This window comes from Cebidichthys violaceus, unplaced genomic scaffold (assembly GCF_023349555.1).
Source record: "Cebidichthys violaceus isolate CVI_PGR_0920_01 unplaced genomic scaffold, fCebVio1.0.p SCAF_6, whole genome shotgun sequence".
Classification (NCBI taxonomy): Eukaryota; Metazoa; Chordata; class Actinopteri; order Perciformes; family Stichaeidae; genus Cebidichthys; species Cebidichthys violaceus.
In genome coordinates this window covers 7997539-8016356 of record NW_027176816.1, presented here as the reverse complement: position 1 = coordinate 8016356, position 18818 = coordinate 7997539, and the positions used below count along the sequence as shown (strand labels likewise).

Here is an 18818-nt window from a genome sequence, read left to right as displayed (position 1 = left end):
TACCTTTTTTTAAGCTATAAAAATGTGTAGCCAACATTGATCCTATATAAATGTACATTTCTCATGTGCATATTAGGAAAGCGATCACAACTTTTAAGTATAAATATATATGGTCTTAGCCCACTTGAAATCATCAGTATCTCTCACCGCTATGTTGACTTGTATTCACTGTGTCTTATATAAGGATGATGTGGTTTTGTGTTCAATAAAGAGAAAGAAAACCCCACCAAAAACGATGACAGCATTATACAGTACATCAAATATTTGCCAAAACCACCCTGCGTTCACCTTAATTAATAAACATGTAAACATAAAAAATGGAAATGATTGGATGAATTCGGTGGCTCTGGCCTTCATCCACGATCAGCCTTTTTTTAAGCTGCATTAAATTAAGCTTACATATGGCTTGGATCCTAGAAAGCCCCAGTGAGCTCTGCTGTTGCACACTGTTTATTGGTGCATGTTTCCCTCCCGACAGGATAAAGGACAGGTCTCCATCGGACATATGTTGACAGGAGGATTTATCAGCTTTAGCTGCACACATGTAAACAATACCTGAATGTTAAAATAATTGAACCATTTGACAGAATTCATGAATTGCAACCAATTCAAAAGGGAACAGCAGAATATTTTTACAATTTGCAAAAGTAGCTCATACACTCAATAGACTCCTTCTGGCTTAAAGCAGCAGTGTTTGGTTGAGCCCATACTGAGGGACATTGATGACCCATATTTAAAACCCATTCCACAGTGACTAATTCAGTAGCTTAAGGGAGTTAAAACAGCTTGCTATGTAATCTACAGCTACACTTGCTCTTCTATAAAATTCATCTTTGTAGATCATTTGAACTGTTATGTAAAATAAAAAGGCGATGAAAAGCACATCATCTTATTTGTATGACTGACAGCAAGATTTACAGCATGTAAAGTATACTGAAAGCACCATAAAATGAGATCATACAGCACACCAGTATAGAGGTGTTTGACAGTACAAGCATGAAATCTCTTTCAAAGCACCTGGCACATCAGTTAAAAAATGCAATGGAAATCACAGTGCATAACTTAAATAGCAGAAAATAACACAGGCACACACACGCACATACACACTGCATCATCTGCGAGAGATCACATAGTCTAGAGTTACACTTTCAAAAGGGAACATTCTGAGAAACGCAACCACAAGTCTATGGCTAAAACGAGATTCTTATTTGGGTCGTAATGCCTCATGTTTCAATATTATTCTTCTGAGCCTTGACCAAAGCACCTAGCACCTAAGATCATTACCCCCCTTCCCCCCTTCCCCCCCAGATACTCATGGTAATTGTAGAAATAATTCAACATTTTGGTAAATTTACCTATTCACTTTCCTGCTGAGAGTTAGATGAGAAAAGCAATAATATTATCTCTAATATTTGTCTTGTTAAATATGAAGCTGAAACTAAGAGACAGTAAGCTTAGTTTAGCATAAAGACCATCTGTTTCCTGTTTTTAAGATAAGCTAAAGGCTACTGGCTCCAGCTTCACAATTAACGAACGAGAGCGGTGTAGACCTTCTTATCTAACTCTATACAAGAAAGCACATTTGTCAAACTCTTCCTTTAATGTGTAGTAGCTGTTTGGTAAGGGTCTGCTGGGTGACAAAGCCTGGTTCACCGGTATGTTATCAAAATAAAGGTCCCATTTAAAGTTGCTTTCTCATCTTACGATGAATTGTAAATGTTACAATGCTTTGTGTCTACTGGCACTCCAGAGGCAACATACTGCACTTCGAGGCAATATTACACATCAAAACAGCAGAAAAACACAACATCTTTTTAAAATATCCTTCATGACTTTGTACAAGTACTTCAGAGCAACCAAATTAAATAAAATACAATAAAATAAAAAATAAAAAAAACACAATTGCAAAGAGGCAGTTGAAATGAGTGGAAATGATACAACCATCATGAGTCGCAACCGTGGAAAAGACTTGAGGTGAAACTGCCGCCCTGTTATTGAACTCCGTGACTGAACGGTGTCGTCTAAGGTCATCACAAAGCTTATTTGCAGTTTGCTCCCTGCTAAGCGGCGGAGATGAACTCTCAGTCTCTGCTGCTGTATCCGTGATTCATGACACTTTTGCACGTGCAGGTGGTTTTTAAGTAGCGACTCTCAAACATCTATAAAGCATGTTTGTAAAGGCATTGCCATGTCTGATGGGAGAAAGATGAGTGTGATGGATTTCCTTCATTGTGAAAATATATGTGCTGAGATTATGCACCATCGTTGTATCATCTTTGGATGCCTCCACTTAGTCGTTATTTACCACAGACAGGCCAGTTCGATGGAAACATGCTGAGCGTTTTTGAATGCCATCAATAAAGTAAAATATTTGATTGAGTTTTCTCCCCTTTTATCTCCATACATTAAAATCCATATTTTTTTGGTCTGGTGTCAGGCTTCCTTGGTGCAGTGTTCTTCACGGTCTATTATCTTTGGCCAGGGAGTGCATCATCCAGTTAACTTTCGTCTTCCAGCTTTCCCGCAGAGCTTCGTTGAACTTCACCTTAAAGTTCTTCAGTGCCTCTTCCTCTGATTTGCCCAAAGCCAAAGAGTCCTTTTGACAAAAACAAAAAAATCATTGTTAATATTATTATCATCCTCATCAGGATCAGCAGCATCATCATCATGGTTGCATACCTTTAGATACTGGATGTCTTTGAAGGAGGTGAGCTCTGGCAGTCCTGCAGCCTTCATCATAGCAAAGAGGTTTACGAACAGCGTCCCGTTGCGACACAGAATCTTATAGGCCCGCTCGCAGTACTCCCTGAACCTGACGACATGATGCAATAATCAGTCTATAGGTTATAAATTATGCAAACAGAATCCTAGATTCATAAACAGGCTGACACAAAAACATTGTACCTCTCAAACTTCTCACTGTTGTTCGTTCTTCCTTGTTGGATCACATGGACGAAGTCGTAAGTCAAGATAAAAGGCACACGCTCCCTGTTGATCCCCAGTTTCCGCTTGAAGTTGCCCAAGAAATGCCCAAAGTCGATGTGGAACAGCTGAGGAGCAAAGGTGAAAGTTACTTCTGGGTTCTGAATCACTGACCACAGTCAAATTTGTTAAAGACTCACTAACTGGTAATGAGTGACCTGAAGGATTTCACTCCAAAGTGACCAAATCTGACACTCTTAAATTTGAAAGTTCAATGAAAAGTCACCCTGTCTTGGAAGAATAATGTGTGTTTGGCAGTGTTCTGCTATTATATTATGGAGCATATCACACTTATTTCCCACTTTATGTCTAATCGCCCCCTTGTGGTAGAGTTCAGTGTTGTCATGTGACTAAAAATATCACAGCGGTAAACTCCACCTGTCCAGTTTCCCTGATCATGATATTGTCGTTGTGACGATCTCCAATGCCCAGAACGTAAGTAGCTACACAGTAGCCAGCACAGGACAGCGTGAACTCTTCTATTGCTGGATCAAGTTTGTCCCTGGTGACAAAAAAGATCAGAGAAATAAGGAAGAAAAGCATGAGTGGGTTTTGTTCTTACAGTACATTTACACTTCTTCATCATATAACCTGCCTAACTATTATACACATATACATAGTAATGAGGCAGGCTTTCCTCACTGCTGTATGAAATGTTGACAGCAGAGGTTCCTGTTTAATGATTGACTTTCAGGTCCTTTCAAAGTCTAGATGTGCACTGAGGTTCACTGTGTTAAGCTTTTAATAATTTTCTCCGCTCCATTGCGGGCGCTGCAGCATTTCAAGCTAATTACCTTTCTGGTCTGTCGTGCAGTCAGCTGGGCCTGTCTTGTCAACGTGACATACAAAGGCTTATTCATTACATTGAATGGTTCTCTCTTTTCGAGGAGCTTTTAGAATAGACCAGACCTTCAGACTGTCTTCCATTAAATAAAAAATCTATGGACTTTGTGTTGGTCTGTCACGTTTTTAAAATGTTGCACACAATAAATACTTTGAAGTTAACTCTTCAAACCACACATTCAGAGGGAATTTCTGAAAACATAAAACATAAATGAAAAAAAAAGGATGTTTCTCTATACTGTCAAGAAAAAACACCTTCATACATAGATTGTTTTAAAATATTTTAGTTAATAATACAATGTTTATATTAAGTGAAATATTAAAATGTTTCTGCATTGAATAACACACAAAAAAATCCCCAAACCGTAAAAATACCATGGGATCTTGATTATAATTTTAAATTAGTCTCATGAAGTTTTTAATGTCCATATCATTCACCTTTAGTATTTTTAATAACAATGTAATGAATTGCTTAAAACACTCTATAATGTTGTTTTAAGCAGTTATAAGAACGTTTTAAATGTGAACTAATGTACAGTATTTGTCAGTTAATTATAACCTCAATAATTTTAACCTCTTCTATGAAGACATACAGTATACTAGTTATACTTGATGACAGATACATCAATCAACAATTAAAATGTCCTTGCATCTGTTTACACCAGCATTATAGTGTGTTATAAACCATTTATTAATTGCTTTTATAGTGTTTATAAATAATAAAAAAGGGGGGGTTTAAGTGAAGTGTGACTGACACAACTAAAAATGTCTGTACAAAACAGAGCCAGCGGATGTGACACATTTCACACTTTATTGTGTTTCAATTCCCTATACTATTTTTTCGCACATATTGCGGTGCACTCGGACACGCAATGTAGTTGTTGACAAGAAATCAAAATACTTTACCATGTTCAAATAGCAAGAAATAATACAAGTTGTGCATTGAGAAACGTCAACGAAAATGCGACTTCATAGTGTCGATGCCAATAAAAAAACTTTACAAACAATATGAAACTGGGTGGAGGGTTAAAGCTCTGTGGCTCAAAACAGCGTTCAGTGTTGTTTTCATGGGATTAAAGAGGGTCATCACTTCTAGAGAGATCAATACAGTATCTAGATTATAGAAGATGACAAGGCTTGTAACCATTATGTCAAAAGTTGTTCGTCATACTCACTCAGGATTCTTAGATTTGAGCCAGTTGAGCAGGGCATCCTTGTTGAAGGCAGCGGTGGCGGCACTGTTACTGCTGTTACGCTGGATGTTGGCAATAGTGTCGGAGTTCTTCACGACTTCAATGAGCCCCATCTTGTTCCCAGTGGACAAGCAGCCATAAGGGATCATCCTGTGAGTGTGTAACAGTATTAGGTTGGTCTAGCGGTGCTCATTGTCAAAAAGCATCAACAGCTGCTGCAAACAGCTGCTCCCACTGTACCTGAGATCGAGGCCCTCTCTCTTCCATAAATTCTCCATGAGCTGGATCATCTGGAGGGTCAACATGTCTTGTCGAAGATCTTAACGATTGAAAAAAGTTAATTTCATTGTCACAAAAGATATCACAGGGATCACATTTAAATTTCATGCTAGCTTTTTCCCTGACACTGTTTGACTTCTAAACTTCCTCTTTATTTAGAGGACATCCCTTTTCAAACCTGCTGGGTATGTTTATCTTTACAGTGCATTTAAATGTAAGTCCCTCCCTGCATTTTAACACTTCAGTGTATTCCCTTTGTGCTAAACTAAAGTGAACTACAGTCTTGGCACTGTGGGCTACTGTATGATGTGTACTGAATGTGTGCTGCCATGTCTTCCTATTGTCTTGTATCTCACCATCTCCGTTCTTGAAGATGATGCCCACCATGTCTCCTTGAGCCCTGTGGTTATACATCAGCCAGAGCGGCTTCATCTTGGAGTCCATAAATCTGCACTTGTCTGCACTGCAACAGCAAACACAGTCAGTATAAACACTTAATCATTATAACCACACAAGGTTCATAGACTGAGGACTGAGGAAAATGCATGTTTAGGTTTTTACCCTGTTGACATTTTACTTATTGAGTTGTTAAATGTTTATGTCCCTTATTGGCTGCTGTCAGCAATGGGAAAATTCTGTCCAAGGCAAAAACAATGCCCAAGGGGATGAAAATGAACAATTCAGGGAAAAAGTAAAAAAAAAAAAAAAGCACCATCGTTATCTGTAAGGCTTTTAGTGGTTATAAAAAAGTATAAGATGGCATAAAGTATAGTTCAAAATAATAGAGCCTACTGGTACTGTAAGGACAAAAGGATAATTTGTCAATATGCTACGTAAAAGTATTATTTTGTAATTCAGTAAACCTAGAGAGGGACCAAAACTGGCCCTGAAAATCCAATTAAGAAGTCAAAAAATGTAATTTGTTGTGTGTGTGTGTGTGTGTGTGTGTCTGGCACTAACCAGATCTCAGAGAGGATGATGCTGGGGTTGAGTGGTGACAGCAGGTCTGACAGGGCCTCCAGGTAGGACTCCTGTCTGATACACAGCTTCAGGTCATCTGCTGTCGTTTTCTGGGAGCCTGACTTGACAAAGTCACTCAGGGCCTTCATTTTGCCCAGAGCCTCGTTCTGTGTGGGAGAGGTAAGGCCGAGATTTAGTACGAAACCAAAACACATAATTTCAGATCTTGATGTCAGTGTGTATCAGTGTGATGAGATTACCTGTTTGGTTAAAAGCCTGATGTGGTGGATGTTTCCTCTGCAGTAGGCCTCCAGAATCAGGCCAAAACGCAAACTCACAGAAGCCACGTGAATCTCTGACCTACAATAAACACAAATGCTCCTGTCAAGAAAAACAGGCTGCAGATGCACATGTCCCAATCTTGTTTTTCTTTGCTGGACTGCGTCTCACCTGAGATGCCAAAATAGAAAGTGTCCTATCCTCCAGTTGGACAAAGCCCTTTCTAGCAGGAATGTGGTGAGGTCACAGTCTAGGTAGGACTCGTACTTCAGGACCTGGACCAGCTGGATTAAGTACTGTAGCAGTTCATCGTCACTGTGTGCAGAGAAAATGTTGTATAAATGATTACGCTGATAAATGTGCGATGTTACATGGATGCAAGTAAAAACCTGAACATGTGTGTACCTGAGCTTCCTGAGGCATCTGATTGTGAAAGAACGGACTGCTGGGTCGGGAAAACTGTAGTCTAAGAGCTCCAAGGCATGGATGGCTGGGAGGTCTCGCCAGTTCCTCAGCAAATTAACCATCTGAGGAGAATCAAATTACTATTTTCTACCATGATGAGAAAAATTGAAACTTTCAGGTGTTTGATGACAAATATCTCTGCGTTTTGGGCTGATGGTTGGACAAAATGAGCACTACAGACGCTGGTGATTCCCTGACTTTAACTTTATGACAAAATACGTGCAAAAGTAACGACATTCCCATCAGCCTCATCTGTACTTGTGTTCAGTACTAATCCAACAAATGTTAGCGCACAAACACGCTAAACTAAGCAGCACGTTAGCATTGTCATTGGGAACATGGTAGCATGCTGAAGTTAGTATTTAGCTAAAAGCACTAGCATGGCAGGACACACTCAGTCTTGTTGTAACATTTTACACACTAAATCAATCCAGTCAAATGAATTGCTACAATAAAAGAATAGCATTCGCTATAGCCCTAGCAATATAGTGGTTATTCGGTAAAAAGAAAGCTATTCAAACCAACACAGCAAATATAATATGTTAAATTTGTAAAATAATAAGATAATAGATAATAGATTTGTATATAGTGAGGATTAAAATCAATTTTGGACTTTTCCCAGGAGTTTTAAGTGAAACTCTAAATTCTTTTAAAAATGAGGAAAAAAAATTAAAAGATTATTAAAAAGTAAATTATCTTCCAAAACTCTCCACTTATACCTGAAGTACGTCCTCGCGCCGATTCCACTTGGTGATGAGGAGCAGCTTGGACAGACTTTCATGATGATGGTCACGGACTTCTGTTTGGAGCTTCCACAGGAGCTCTTTCTCGTCCTCGAAAAACTCAGTGTAGTTTTTGTTGTCCATGATTTCTTTTAGTTTCATGTACTGCAGAGAGCAAAAGACCCAAAACACATTCATAAAAATATGTGGTCAGCAAGTAACAGCTACTGTTTTTATTGTACCTTTAACCGTGTGAGAATGGGAAAATGGGAAATGTAGAGTCTTACCTCTTCTTTTGTGGCAATAACTGCATCACCATTCTTCTCCATGTCACCACTCACCTGATAACAGATGAAGATATTTTCACTGACTGTAATACAAATGAAAATTTCACTATGTACTCAAATATAGCCTTTTGAGAATAGCTACCTTGTCCAGTGGTGGGTAATAGAGAGGATGTGGCCGGATATTAGGGAAGCGAATGAGAAGCCCAGCAGCACTGTCCACATTGGGGTTCTTCTCGACTGTTCCCATTGGGTTCAACAGGTCGCTTTTGTCTGTGATAAAACAAACCATACATCAAATGTGCAATTTGTTAGATGCTTTAATCTACTCAGTAAGAGTATTTTCATATTCAAATAACTTCCATATCTCTAAAAGCGACAGTGCGTGTTATATGTACCGCTCTTCCAAACTGCAGAGAAAGATAAAATCAATTTAGTGAATAAAAATGTAGCCATAACTAACATGTTTTGACAACAACAGACAGCTGTGGTTTCCAAATATTAAAAAGGCTATCTTGCATCAGAAAACGCATAATGTGTAAATATGTGGGGTTTTGATGGCGCCACGTGTCATTTACACTGTGGTGCTGCCAGGCGCTGTGGAGGAGGCTGTTAACATGTGAGGTCTTTTTGACGACGAGGAAATGTAAGAATAGAGAAGGCCTGAAAGTACCAGGAACAGATGGCCATGTGGACAACTGGAACTCGCCAGTCTTCAGCTGGTCCTTGTAGTCGAACACCATGGTGTTCACCCAGGCTATCGGACAGTCCTGAGGAGAGGGACAGGGAAGATTAGATTTGTTGATTGGCCATCTTGAAGACCATCTGCAGGCAGTAAAATAGAAGAGGCAGCAGAAGAGCGACAGAGAGTACTCTAATGTTCAATCAAAAATCAAAAATACATATTTAAGATTCTTTAAAGATAAAGGATTATCAATAAATCTAAAAGGTATTGAATTATCAAACCTTTGTTTTCTAACATCTGCTTTATTTTAGACGTTCATTTGAATTTAGATCAAATAGCTTAAAGAAAATCTCAATATTTAAATGACATAAAAAAGTTAAAATGTTGTTTGTGGCAACTTCAATTTTTTTAATTTATCATGTTAAATAATAAAGCGAAGCGAAGGATACAAAATGTACATGACGATGATGTTACATTTGGGGTCTAAAGTTGGAATATAAAGCAACAAAAATGGAAATAAGATCCAGGCAGAAAACAACTTGACCATTCAATGTGTTAAAAACAAACACATTTAGGCTGAAAGCAGCCGGCTGAAAATAGAGACGATGCACAAAATGTACAATGTACAAGAGTGGCTAAAATAGCTCAACTTCTGTCTGTCTGCAGAACTTCTCTTTCAGGCAAAAGAAGGGAGAAGTGGCTCAGAAAGCAGAAGTGGCTTTGATGCTCATAAACACACCTGGGCACCATGTTTAAGCGAACCTCAAAAACACGTTCCTCGCAGTCGCTGCAACGCTTTAACACAAGAGAGGCTGAGAGCCCAGCCGCAGATTAAACTTTATTGTTGTTCACTGTACTGTGTGTCGTTCTCTCAGTGTTGTACTACTGCTGTTGTAGTTTTGTGCATAAAACAGGATTTAAAGAAAACAAGTAAACAGCAAGAGGATGGTAAAACCTTAAACTCAGTGTGCCTCTATTGGCATAACATTAAAGTTACTAATAGTGGCACGATGTAGCATATTTAAATTTATGAATGTAATTAGGGCTGCAACTAATAGTAAACTTTTATTAATGATAAATGTGCCAATTATTTTTTATGAAATGTCAAAAAGTTGTGATATTTTCCCCAGAGCCCAACATATAAAACCGAAACAAGCAGCAAATGTTTGGCATTTTTGCTCGAAAAATGACGATTAATTCATGATTAAAATAGTTACACAGTTTTCAGGCGTCTACGCTAACCTGTCCCCACTACAGGCCTTAAAGATGAGAGGCACATTTAAAGGTAAAACGCTCAATGGGTGGAACAGTTGTAACACGAATGGTTACTGTGAACATGAATTTAGAATTCCTTGAAAATGTCCCTTCCCTTCTTGGAGTGATGTACAGATAAAAGCGTTGAAGCGGATGAAATGTTAACCACAGCATTGCCGCTGAACACAGTTGCACAACCAGACGCAGCAGCAAAACACACCCACACAGCACACACTGACTACACACACTACACAATAGAGAGGAAACAGATCTGTTTGTGCTTGCTAACAAGTTCTCACCCTAAAACGGCATGAGTTTCTGACAAACTCACCGCTTTCTTATTCTTTTTTTTAGTGCCGCGGGGTTTCTTGGCTTTCTCAATGACTGCATAGAGCGCGAAGCACAGGCGGCTCATGCGAGGCAGGTCAGCTACGTTTATGTCGAACTCCAGCTTTTGATCCCATAGTGGCTCAGAGCACACTGCCACCTCCGAGGTTGTCACCACCTTACAGAGGAGTTCGCTACCATGGAACAGACCAGCCTGCACCACGAGCTGGAGGGGGAAACACACATACACAGTGATTAGAAGAGTTTGTGAGGTAAATTGTTTGTGGAAGGTTTACAGACTTCAAGAGATGATTCAGAGTTTCCTGTGTCACTCAGGCTATGAGTCAAAGGGTCTACACATTCATAACATAAGCAGGTCGCGACACCTTTCAATGAAAGTCTGTCCAAAATAATAAAGAACCACCGGAGCCAAAATTCAATATCGTACGGCTGTTAAGCTCCTGCCTTTTGCCAAATCAAGATAGTCTGAATCTATATTCACAAAATATATGAGTGGCTATTCTCCCCCAGGGTGTTTTCAAACCTCTGCCTGCCAGCTGCAACAAGACTGATAATTATGTCACAGGACAAATTTGCCATGAGTCATGATGTGCTCTAAGGCAGCCGCCGGAAGTGCACTTACACTTAATAACCCATCTAAACAGTAACATAGTTAGTTATGATACTGAGTCACAAACACAGACACACATTTACAGACTATCCTACTTGAAACTGCCAAATTGGTTGAGGAAAAGAAAAAGTAAATATGGAGTTTTACTGGATATTTCTACATGCTTTTCATTTACAGGGAAACGTCCCTTAACAAACATATTAACAAACATCTGCGATAGTAACAAAATGCATCGCCTTACAAAAAAGAGGTGCACTGAAAGTGAGGAAGGGAGAGACAGCATGCAGTTTGTCAGTTTTCTTAGAATCTAGGCCTCAGAATGAGATGTCAAAAGCAGATAGGCCCTCCCCACTTCCTGTTTTGAAGTTTCAACCAACCGCCTTGATGAATTATGGGAAACGTGTGGTCTGGACCATGTGACCCCCTGTCATTTTCATGTCAACCCTGCTGTTCCTACAACTGAAATTGAGATATTGGTAAACGAGTGAATGCCACATTTCATTGAGCATCAAACCCACGCAAAACCACACCAACCTTCATTCCTTCGCCTGCATTGACTCGGCTGCCCTGCAGCAGGTGAATGTAGAAAGGCTCATTGATGGACCACAGAGAAGAGGTATTCTGCTGCAAGGAGTCAGAAGAGAGAGCATTTATTCTTTTTTACCTCCCTTTCTTTCCATTAAAAATTTGCATTTATAACATTCCCCGAAGTCTAAAGTCATGAAACTGTTGCTACAATTTCCTGTTTGTCAGCATGTCAAAAGAAAGACATACAACAATGAACACTTAAAACGTGAAAAAGGGGAACAAACTGACAAACAGTCCTCAAGGTACTTTGATTAACTTTGAAAATGTTATTCTTTACTGCTCATATTTCCAGATTTCATAGATTAATTTTGCCAGTGCAGTTTCAAAATAGGTAAATTGTGCTCTATATTAAACTACAGTAAATGCAAGCAAAGGTGTGAGGTGTAAATTATCAACATTGTGTTGCACAGCATGCTTCAACGGTTCCAAAGTCTGCAGTCTGGTTGAGGAACAACTGCGATGAGCAGAGAGAAAGCAAGAGTTGCTGCTCTGTTAATGGGAGACGACAGGCGTCTGCTGAACTCTTACCTTCTTCAGGGGCAGTGGAGGAGGTCTGGACAAGGAGCGACTCTTGTATACCTGGCACATTCTGCCCTGCTCCTCCTGATAATTGTGGATGGTGGAGTGGTGCACCATGGTTAGGTACGGGTTTTGGCCATTTCTCAAACAGGAGAATATGTACTGTAAAAGAGGACAGAGATAGACAACAGGAGGGGACAGAGTGTTTTGTTTTTGTACAGCCATCAGTCAGCTCACCCACAGATATTTCCCAGTGGTCTGATATCACTGGTTAACTCCTGGAGGCTGTTCATTTGCTGTAGGTTAATGCAACCGAAATCTCATTATGTGTGGATGGATGCAGTTCCTTTCTGCAGGGCTGCTAGACAGATATGAGTCACCGCTGCAGGTAGCTGGAGCTTCAAAGTCAACAGTGGAGTCTCCTGCCACCAAAACCTTGACTCACCCCACTATCGATCTGACAATCATTTTAGTTATTATGGACCACCCGCACAGGGCAGCACTCACAGGCAGAATGTAGACAAACACCATAGAAAAGAAAATCACCCTCATCCACGAAGAAAATAACAGCTCTAGTTCGTATAAAAAAATGTTCTTCGTCGTTCAACACAAATGTATCCGAATCAAACACAAGCTAGATTGCGTAATTATTCACCCGCTTACTACGACACACCTAAAAAAAAGCAACAACAACGTAATGAAGACAAAGGGAGATTTTAAACAAACCAACAGTATGGATATATTTTTTTTAAAAACATGGGGAAGAAAGAAAATTTCCAACACACTGAATATTCCAAAGTTGACCAATTGCTTCGCAAGTCCCAGCTTTACAGCAAAAAGAAAGAAATTGTGTGCAAAAATGGAGGAAGATTTTTTTTTTGGTCTGATAAGAGTAGAATTTAGCTTTTTGCTCATCATACTAATTATACTAATCAACATCCTGAAGGTCTGTGAGGGTAGAGGATGAAAAGAATGCAGCAAAATACAAAACTATCATGTAGGAAAACATGCATCAGCCTGAATGAGAACTGGGGAAAGAATCAAATATGAACAAAACAATCAAATATGAAAAGGCAGCTGTACAGCTCAAAGACACCATTGCTGCGGCCACTCACTTTAAACTGGCACATGGGATGTTTCCCATAGATGAACTCCCACCTCCCGTTGACCTGCAAAGTGTAGTCTTCGGGCTCCTGTCGCAATGAGCGAAAGACGGTGGCCTTCTTCTTCAGGGCGCTCCTCATCAGAGCCACTGGGAGGTCTTGAAGGTCCTGCTGCAGCATGAAGCTTTCCTGTGAGAGACACATTAATATCAATAAAGGCACCAGCTTCACAGAAAATCACACAAAGATGTAGCTTTCATGTGAGTGGATGTTGTTCCTGAGAGATGTTTTGAGGGTGGTGTTTGTGGTGTGGGAGCGGGATTTCCAAAGGTGCTCACATTTACTTAAAATCACCCTTTGATTTGTGTAAACCTTTACAAATATGACTCATACAAACTACACCAGCAGATCAACTCACATCACAAGCCTCAAACTTGACATTGATGAAAATCTTCTTGGTGTTTTTTGACTTCACACTACCACACTCCGGCGGAGAGCAGCATGGCTCCAGGTCACATGGAAAGCTGTATTCCATCCACTGCTGCCATGGCAGCATCTGCCTCTCCTGAGCCTTCTCTTCACAAAACGCGCGCATTTTTGTCCGAAACTCATTCACCTCGTGGTTCTTCTGGGCCTCGAACTCATGCAGACCTGAAAGATCATGATGAAAGCGTAAACAAATACAAGTCTTGTAAAGTGAGAGGAAGGCTTTGCTTTACTGCTCTACCTGCCGACGTGTTTTCATGAATTGAAACTCAAAGCAGCATCAAGCTACAGCTGTACTGACTGCCTGCACTGAGACCTAGTGAATAAGTAGGCTTCAGTGCAGGCAGTCATCTATTATGAAGTCAAAAATTTTACTGGGAAATAGAAGTAGCATTAGTTAGCCTAGCTGTGCTCCATTTCCAAGTTGTCGACATTCCAAGATATTAAACAGCAAAACAGTAAAAAAAGAAAGAAAGCTTTTTTTGTTCCTGTTAGCTTGCTAACTGCTCAGGAAAATAACTGTAATTTGATTCTTCCCAATAAGGTTTTTACTTAATCAATGGGAGGATGTCTGCCTCCAGAGCAGCTTTAACCTAGTCTATAACAAAGATGGTGAAATGGTTTACACTTCCAATCTCCTAAGTGGGCGACATCCCAACACCTCGTTTGGAAGTGTTATGAATGGTGTGTGCATGGATAAAAGCAGATTGGGTTACTTTGCATTGTGTATTTATATTTTATTTTGCTAACATTAGATATTCTCACAACATAAATGTGTTAGCTAGGGTGTTCGCGAACGTTAGTTGCCAGATATCCTGATTTGTCTGCCTGAAAAATGCAATTTCAGTGTCAGAATGTTCGGAAGGTATGTGGCTTGTGCAAAATGGGTCCAATATTTAATTTGGTGATTATGGAGCCAAAGAATCAGTCATAATTTGTGTTTGTGTTCACTTCTCCTATTGGAGTTAATAGACTCAGGACCTGTCACTAGTCTCCTAAAGGGGCAGGGCAGTGGCGAAACCCTCGAGACACAAATACAGGAAACCGACTCTCAGTGGGATGCCTCTGATCTGTCTCTGATGATGGATATGTCAGCACTTATTGTTTAATGTCAAACAGAAAACTGCTAACATGAACACAATGTCAGACTGAATGATGAAGTAAAACTGCAATTTTATATTGTAATATTATAATTCCATAAATGATTCATTACATTAATATAATCTGTTTGCATCACTGACAGTGGGTCAGAGGACTGGAACATGGCTAGATAAACTCTACTCTTCTTTTTGATGATGACAGAGGACTGCTTCTGATCTAATACTTAGCAGCCATACAACAATACCACAAACCACACAAAACCTCCGTATAGCACCTGGTGAGCTCGATCAGAGAAGGATGCTGCTCACCTTTGCCAATCAACAGGCTGATTTGGGTGTTGGTGAGTTTCTCCACTCGGTCGCCCTCCCTCGCCACCAGCCTCAAAACGCACATGAAGGGCCGCACATCGTTTATGCGCCTCGATTCTTCTTCTAGTTCCTCCCTTTCGGCCGTCTGGTTGATGCAGGTGAAGACGTATGCGTCGGGATCACCCAGTGCACTGAACAGAGCCTCGCTACTGGCATTCTTCCAAACCATCTGAAACAAGTAACACCAGCAAAATATGAGCTGGAGAGCGCAGCGTTTATGTCCTAAACAGTGTGCAGCGTGTTCTCTGGGACTGTAAAATGTATGCTTGAAGAGTCGTGTAAAACAAGCTCTATCGAAACCAGTGTCATTACTATTTTCAGAAGTTGCTTTGTAAGAATAACATATTCGCCACCACTCTGATTTCTCTCGTTTTCAAGAATGATATTCAAGTGGGCAAACAATGACCCTGGCAGTTTTTGAAAATAAAATTTGGAAACACATTTAATCTCTTAATCATTTAAAATGCTTCCAAGAGTGTCATTACTTAACACCGCTAAATCAAACTGCCTGAAGTGCAAAAGCTGTTGGCATAGAAACTGGCACATTCACATTTAACAGCAGATCTGCTCCAGCAGAGAGCTGGCCATGTATACTAAGGAGGAAAGCTGTAGCTCCTTCTCTACTAGTTGCATCGAAACTTCAAGATACATCAAAGGAACAAGCGAGGATTGTTCGGATTGTGTCATGTTTTAATTAGCTTAATGTCTTAAGTCGACCAATTTGCTTTAAAGCATATTAAGTAAATATTGTAAATAACAGCATTTTTTTTGCAACGGTGGTGACCAGAACCGCAGCGCTGTACTGCAGTCAATCAAATGCATTCTATCAGAAACACGGGTAAATGCAAAGTATGAGTACATTACACATTATGTGTCAGTGGCGAAAAATATTCTATGAAGGTTTTTATGATCTCTCAAAGCAGCTGCTGGTAATTACTTAAATGGGGATGTGAGGGGACTTACTTTTTTGATGCTCCTGATGGTGTCGCTTGGAGATACAGGGAATTTGAGGAAGATCCCAGTAGGCAGCAGGAAGTCCATCACTATCTCATGGTCCCCCTCCCTCTCCCATTCCTCCTGCATCCCATACTTCCCCGGGGGCATAGTGACGGCCTCTCATTTACCGTCAGCTCCTCTGCTGCTCACCGGAACACAAGCCAGCCGTCCACACAGAGGAAACACAGCCGGGGTTAATATGTTTACTATTAACATTACTAGGCAGCATGTTTGTTGTTTGTTCCTAAAACCCTGAATGACCTATCTTTACAAGGTTGTTTATGGGGATCAGAAAGCGCATGTAGAGTGTGTATGACATGAATGAATGACTTGTTTCCACCAGATCCCTTCCTCCACCTCCTCCATGTTTAATGTCAGAATTTCAATAAAAGATATAAAATGGTAAACTGAGGCGATGGTATCGAGATTGTTTTGTGTGTGTGTGCTTTTGGAGTACTATCATATATGATCTGCAGTCTAATACCATTAGTACTTAATTCATACATCTCCCTAAGAGACTGAATGTTCTGTCATAAAAAAAAGTGCTCAGAGGTAAAATGAGGTGAAAACACTACAAAGAAAATTCAACCCACTGAATCATACACTACAAAAAAATTGATTATTTGGATTATATGTCCTGCTTCCTGTAAATATATTCAACTCACTGTGCAGACAGAACACATTGTATTTTGAGTGAAATTTCCAATAGTTTGCCATAAAGTAATTCTACACTATTGATTTTTGTAAGAGGAAACTTGTTAGCTGAATTGGCTGTATCTTACAACCAGATGTAGGCTGATATACGCCTTTACTTAAAAATATATTTGAATGTGTATATGTATGAGTGTGTGTGTGTGTGTGTGTGTGTGTATATATATATATATATATATATATATATATATATATATATATATATATATATATATATATAGCTATATATATATATATATATATATATATATAGATATAGATATATATATATAGATATATACAAAATTCTTCTTTTTTTTTTCTTTTTCTTTTTTTTAAACATAAGAAAACAAATAAAATCAGCGATGGGAAAGAAAACAACAGGTGCACACACAACAAATCCGATAACCTATAAAACGTGATATTTTGCTGTTTGGGTAAAACTTGTCTTGTACAAAATATCAGACGCCTTGCCAACCTGTTAGCGCAAACACTTGCCTGTGAGCTCTACAAGCCGGTTATCTCTTCATGGTTTGAATTCCAGCGAAGATGGAGGCAGTAACATCACCGTGACATGTCTCGCTCAGGCGGCTGTAAGGCTGCGGATGTATCCGCGAAGTTGAAGCGAGGTGAGGTGTTGAAAAAAAAATCCGTCTGCTGAGGACGAAGCGCTCGTTACACAGCTCATGTGAAGCGGTGAAGTGTTTCCCCTGCGTCGGTCAAGTGCGCCGTCATTCATGCAGTGACGGTGCTGCACTGACCCGCACTGAGCGGCTGCGCTCTGCTTCTCCAGCTCCCAGCGGGCCAAGGGACCGTCCGCCAAAACTTTAGTTCGCGCGAAGTGAAAGCAAATTTTTTTTTTTCTCTCTAACTCCCGCCCTCCGTCACTATTTGTTCTGCCGGGTCCAGTTTCTCAAACGTGATGATGAGCTGCTTTAACATTGTATTCTATTAATCTATTTTTTTTTCATTTTTCATTTTCCTTACAACGTTCAACACAGCAAGCAAACAACTCGTTGCTCTTTATATGAAAGTTAACTGAATATGTTTGGGTTTCGGACAGTAGTGGAGGAATTGTTCAGATCCTGTGAGTAAAAAAAAACATACTCTCTCTGTAACAATTAAAAGTTATGTTTTGAACAGGTTAAGTAAAATGACTCAGGAACCCCCTGTGATGTGTTATTTTATTATATAATACCTCTTTGAATTATTGATACATTCATTTCAATATACTGCTATATTGTCGAGGTGGGTTTTTAATCTATTCACAAACATCTAACACAATGATTCATATTCTATAAGATCATCATATGTTCTGTATGTACAATCTTTATAGCTGAAAATATATATGTAGAAGAGTAAAGTAAAAATATTTCCCTCTGAAATGTAGTGGAACACAAGTATAAAGTGGCATCAAATAGAAATACTCAAGTAGAGTACAAGTACCTCAAATTTTAAGAACAGTAGTTGAGTTATGTACTTTCTTAGATTCCTCCACTGTATTTGGGCTGTTGTTTGGATAAAAGAAGCATTTTAAAGACGTCACTTTGGACAGTGGGAAATTAGAATCGGCCTTGTCACTTAATATACAAACAAAATTATTAATAGATTAATTAAGAATAAAATCAGCTTAATAATCAATAATTAAATTATTTGTTTGTGACAGCACTAATCTTATGTTGTCCCTTTGTTCTCTGTTCAAGGACACCATGCTCATTCTCATCAGATTGGAAAAAGATCACTTTGAACCACTATGAGTTTCACAAGTCTAACTTACCAATGTGACCCAAAATAGACCAGAAGAGTCTCCTAGTTTTCAACATTCTGGCAACTAGTGTCACTTAAGAAAATCCAGTCCTCTGTAAAATAACTGTTTTTATATCAATAAAAGGAGGTTGAATTGTGTAACCTCTTGTGCATTTAAGGATGTGAAACCAATCATAAGAGCGAGAGAAGATTTTAGAAAAAAAAAAGTATATTTGATTTATTATTGTGTCTTTCAAATGTTACATGCAGGTAACATTTGCTAAATATATGAATACGCTATTTTGTGAAAGATTCAA

General features: G+C 39.4%; 1 protein-coding gene across 1 annotated transcript; it reads right to left on the bottom strand.

Annotated features, from left to right (window-relative positions):
- Positions 1-504: 504 nt before the first annotated feature.
- On the bottom strand, positions 505-17563 carry pik3cd (phosphatidylinositol-4,5-bisphosphate 3-kinase, catalytic subunit delta). The gene is made up of 23 exons (XM_068732881.1): positions 17254-17563; positions 16033-16207; positions 15010-15238; positions 13533-13765; positions 13127-13303; positions 12021-12173; positions 11439-11528; positions 10278-10499; positions 8681-8777; positions 8153-8280; positions 8011-8064; positions 7721-7888; positions 6942-7063; positions 6708-6851; positions 6518-6617; positions 6258-6424; positions 5654-5760; positions 5259-5337; positions 5001-5168; positions 3361-3484; positions 2905-3050; positions 2680-2812; positions 505-2596 (listed from the first exon to the last, which is right to left on the bottom strand). The coding sequence occupies exons 2-23, from the start codon at positions 16171-16173 to the stop codon at positions 2459-2461; spliced, it is 3120 nt and encodes a 1039-aa protein (XP_068588982.1). The 5' UTR covers positions 16174-16207; positions 17254-17563; the 3' UTR covers positions 505-2458.
- Positions 17564-18818: the final 1255 nt, after the last annotated feature.